The sequence below is a fragment of the Protomyctophum bolini genome (assembly GCF_963924005.1).
Source record: "Protomyctophum bolini genome assembly, chromosome: 8".
Lineage (NCBI taxonomy): Eukaryota > Metazoa > Chordata > Actinopteri > Myctophiformes > Myctophidae > Protomyctophum > Protomyctophum bolini.
This window is the reverse complement of record NC_137869.1, coordinates 46836716-46838376: the sequence shown is the minus strand read 5'-3', so window position 1 is coordinate 46838376 and position 1661 is coordinate 46836716. Positions and strand designations below refer to the sequence as shown.

The window sequence follows — 1661 nt, the reverse complement described above, 5'->3', positions numbered from 1 at the left end:
ATTGCATAGTTCCCCCAACATGCATGGCCTCAAGAGTAGGACTGCACGAATAGTTTAACTTCAATGGAAGTCAATGGGGCTAAGATCGGGCTGAAGCCATGCCCAAATATGGAGATGGCTGACGTCATCAATCAATACGGCACGAATAGATTATGTCCAACACACCACCATACAGTATATGGTTGCCAATCCATTATGCCTTGTGACATCACGTGCCATCATGGAGACCCTTAGATCTCCATATATGGATCTCACCTCGTATATAAAAACTGCGTGCAAGCACCTTGACGCGACTACGTGATTCAGTAAAAATAATTAGGTTCCATGTATTCTGCACAATTTGCACTTGAGCAATTCTGCATGTCCTGCATGTCCAATCTTCAATAGAAGTAACCATGTTCGCCCGGGGCAGCGAGTTGGTGTTTGTCCCACAATGTGGGCAGGTTAGGAACATGGCCACCCTGAAGGACATCACCATTCGCTTGAAGTCCATCAAGAACATCCAGAAGATCACCAAGTCCATGAAGATGGTGGCGGCTGCCAAGTTTGCCCGCGCGGACAGGCAGCTGAGGCCTGCCCGCGTGTACGGAAACGGAGCCCTGGCCCTGTATGAAAAGGGTGAGATCAAAGCGCCAGAGGACAAGGCCAGCCAGCACCTGATCATCGGCGTGTCATCTGACCGTGGCCTCTGTGGCGCTATCCACTCTGGTGTCGCCAAGGCCATGAAGAGTCAGATAGCCACTCTGAGAGGTGCTGGCAAGGAGGTGAAGGTGGTCACCGTGGGGGATAAGCTAAGGGGTCTGCTGCACAGGACTCATGGACAGCACATTATCTTAAACTGCAAGGAAGTGGGTCGCAAGCCGCCGACTTTCAATGACGCTTCTATCATCGCCACGGAGCTGCTTAACTCGGGGTATGAGTTTGACCAGGGGTCTATCATCTATAACAGATTCAGGTCTGTTATCTCATACAAGACAGACAGCAAGCCTCTGTTTTCCGTCGACACAGTTGCTAATTCGGAGGCCCTGAGCACCTACGATGACATCGATACAGACACGCTGAGGAACTACCAGGAGTTTGCCCTGGTCAACCTCATCTACTACAGCATGAAGGAATCCACCACCAGTGAGCAGAGCGCCAGGATGACCGCTATGGACAGTGCCAGCAAGAATGCCTCTGAGATCATTAACAAGCTGACCCTCACATTCAACCGTACCAGGCAGGCTGTCATTACCAAGGAGCTCATTGAGATCATCTCTGGAGCTGCTGCTCTATAAACGTGGAAACATCTAGTCAAAGTACTTCATATGTGTTATACAGAGAAATTACTTTTTACAGAGAACTGTTCATATTATATTCCATCCTTTTTGTGTACACTATTGTTAAAGAAGAAAAAACATGTAATCCTTAAGACAGCTTGGCTATATACAGAGCCACACAAAATAGAGTTCTCAAACTCTGCCCTGGCCCGACCGGTACCGACCCGACCCGATGTTTTCGGGCTGGCTGGGCCCAATAATTATGCTAAATATTACATAGCCTTTTGTGCTGGCTGAGACTATGTCCGCCAGTGGGTGGTGCTGTTTTACAAGTCATTTTGAAGAATGTGCCTTGTTTTAAGACAGGTGTTTGACATTGTGTAATTAGGTCTCTTCTGAGCC

The 1661-nt window shown here is 48.4% G+C and overlaps 1 protein-coding gene across 1 annotated transcript; it reads left to right on the top strand.

Annotated features, from left to right (window-relative positions):
- Positions 1 to 395: 395 nt before the first annotated feature.
- Positions 396 to 1277, top strand: LOC308319738 (ATP synthase subunit gamma, mitochondrial-like; the record flags this gene model as incomplete). The annotated part of the gene is made up of 1 exon (XM_080769916.1): positions 396 to 1277. One exon carries the CDS (start codon positions 396 to 398, stop codon positions 1275 to 1277), a length of 882 nt encoding a protein of 293 aa, XP_080626042.1.
- Positions 1278 to 1661: the final 384 nt, after the last annotated feature.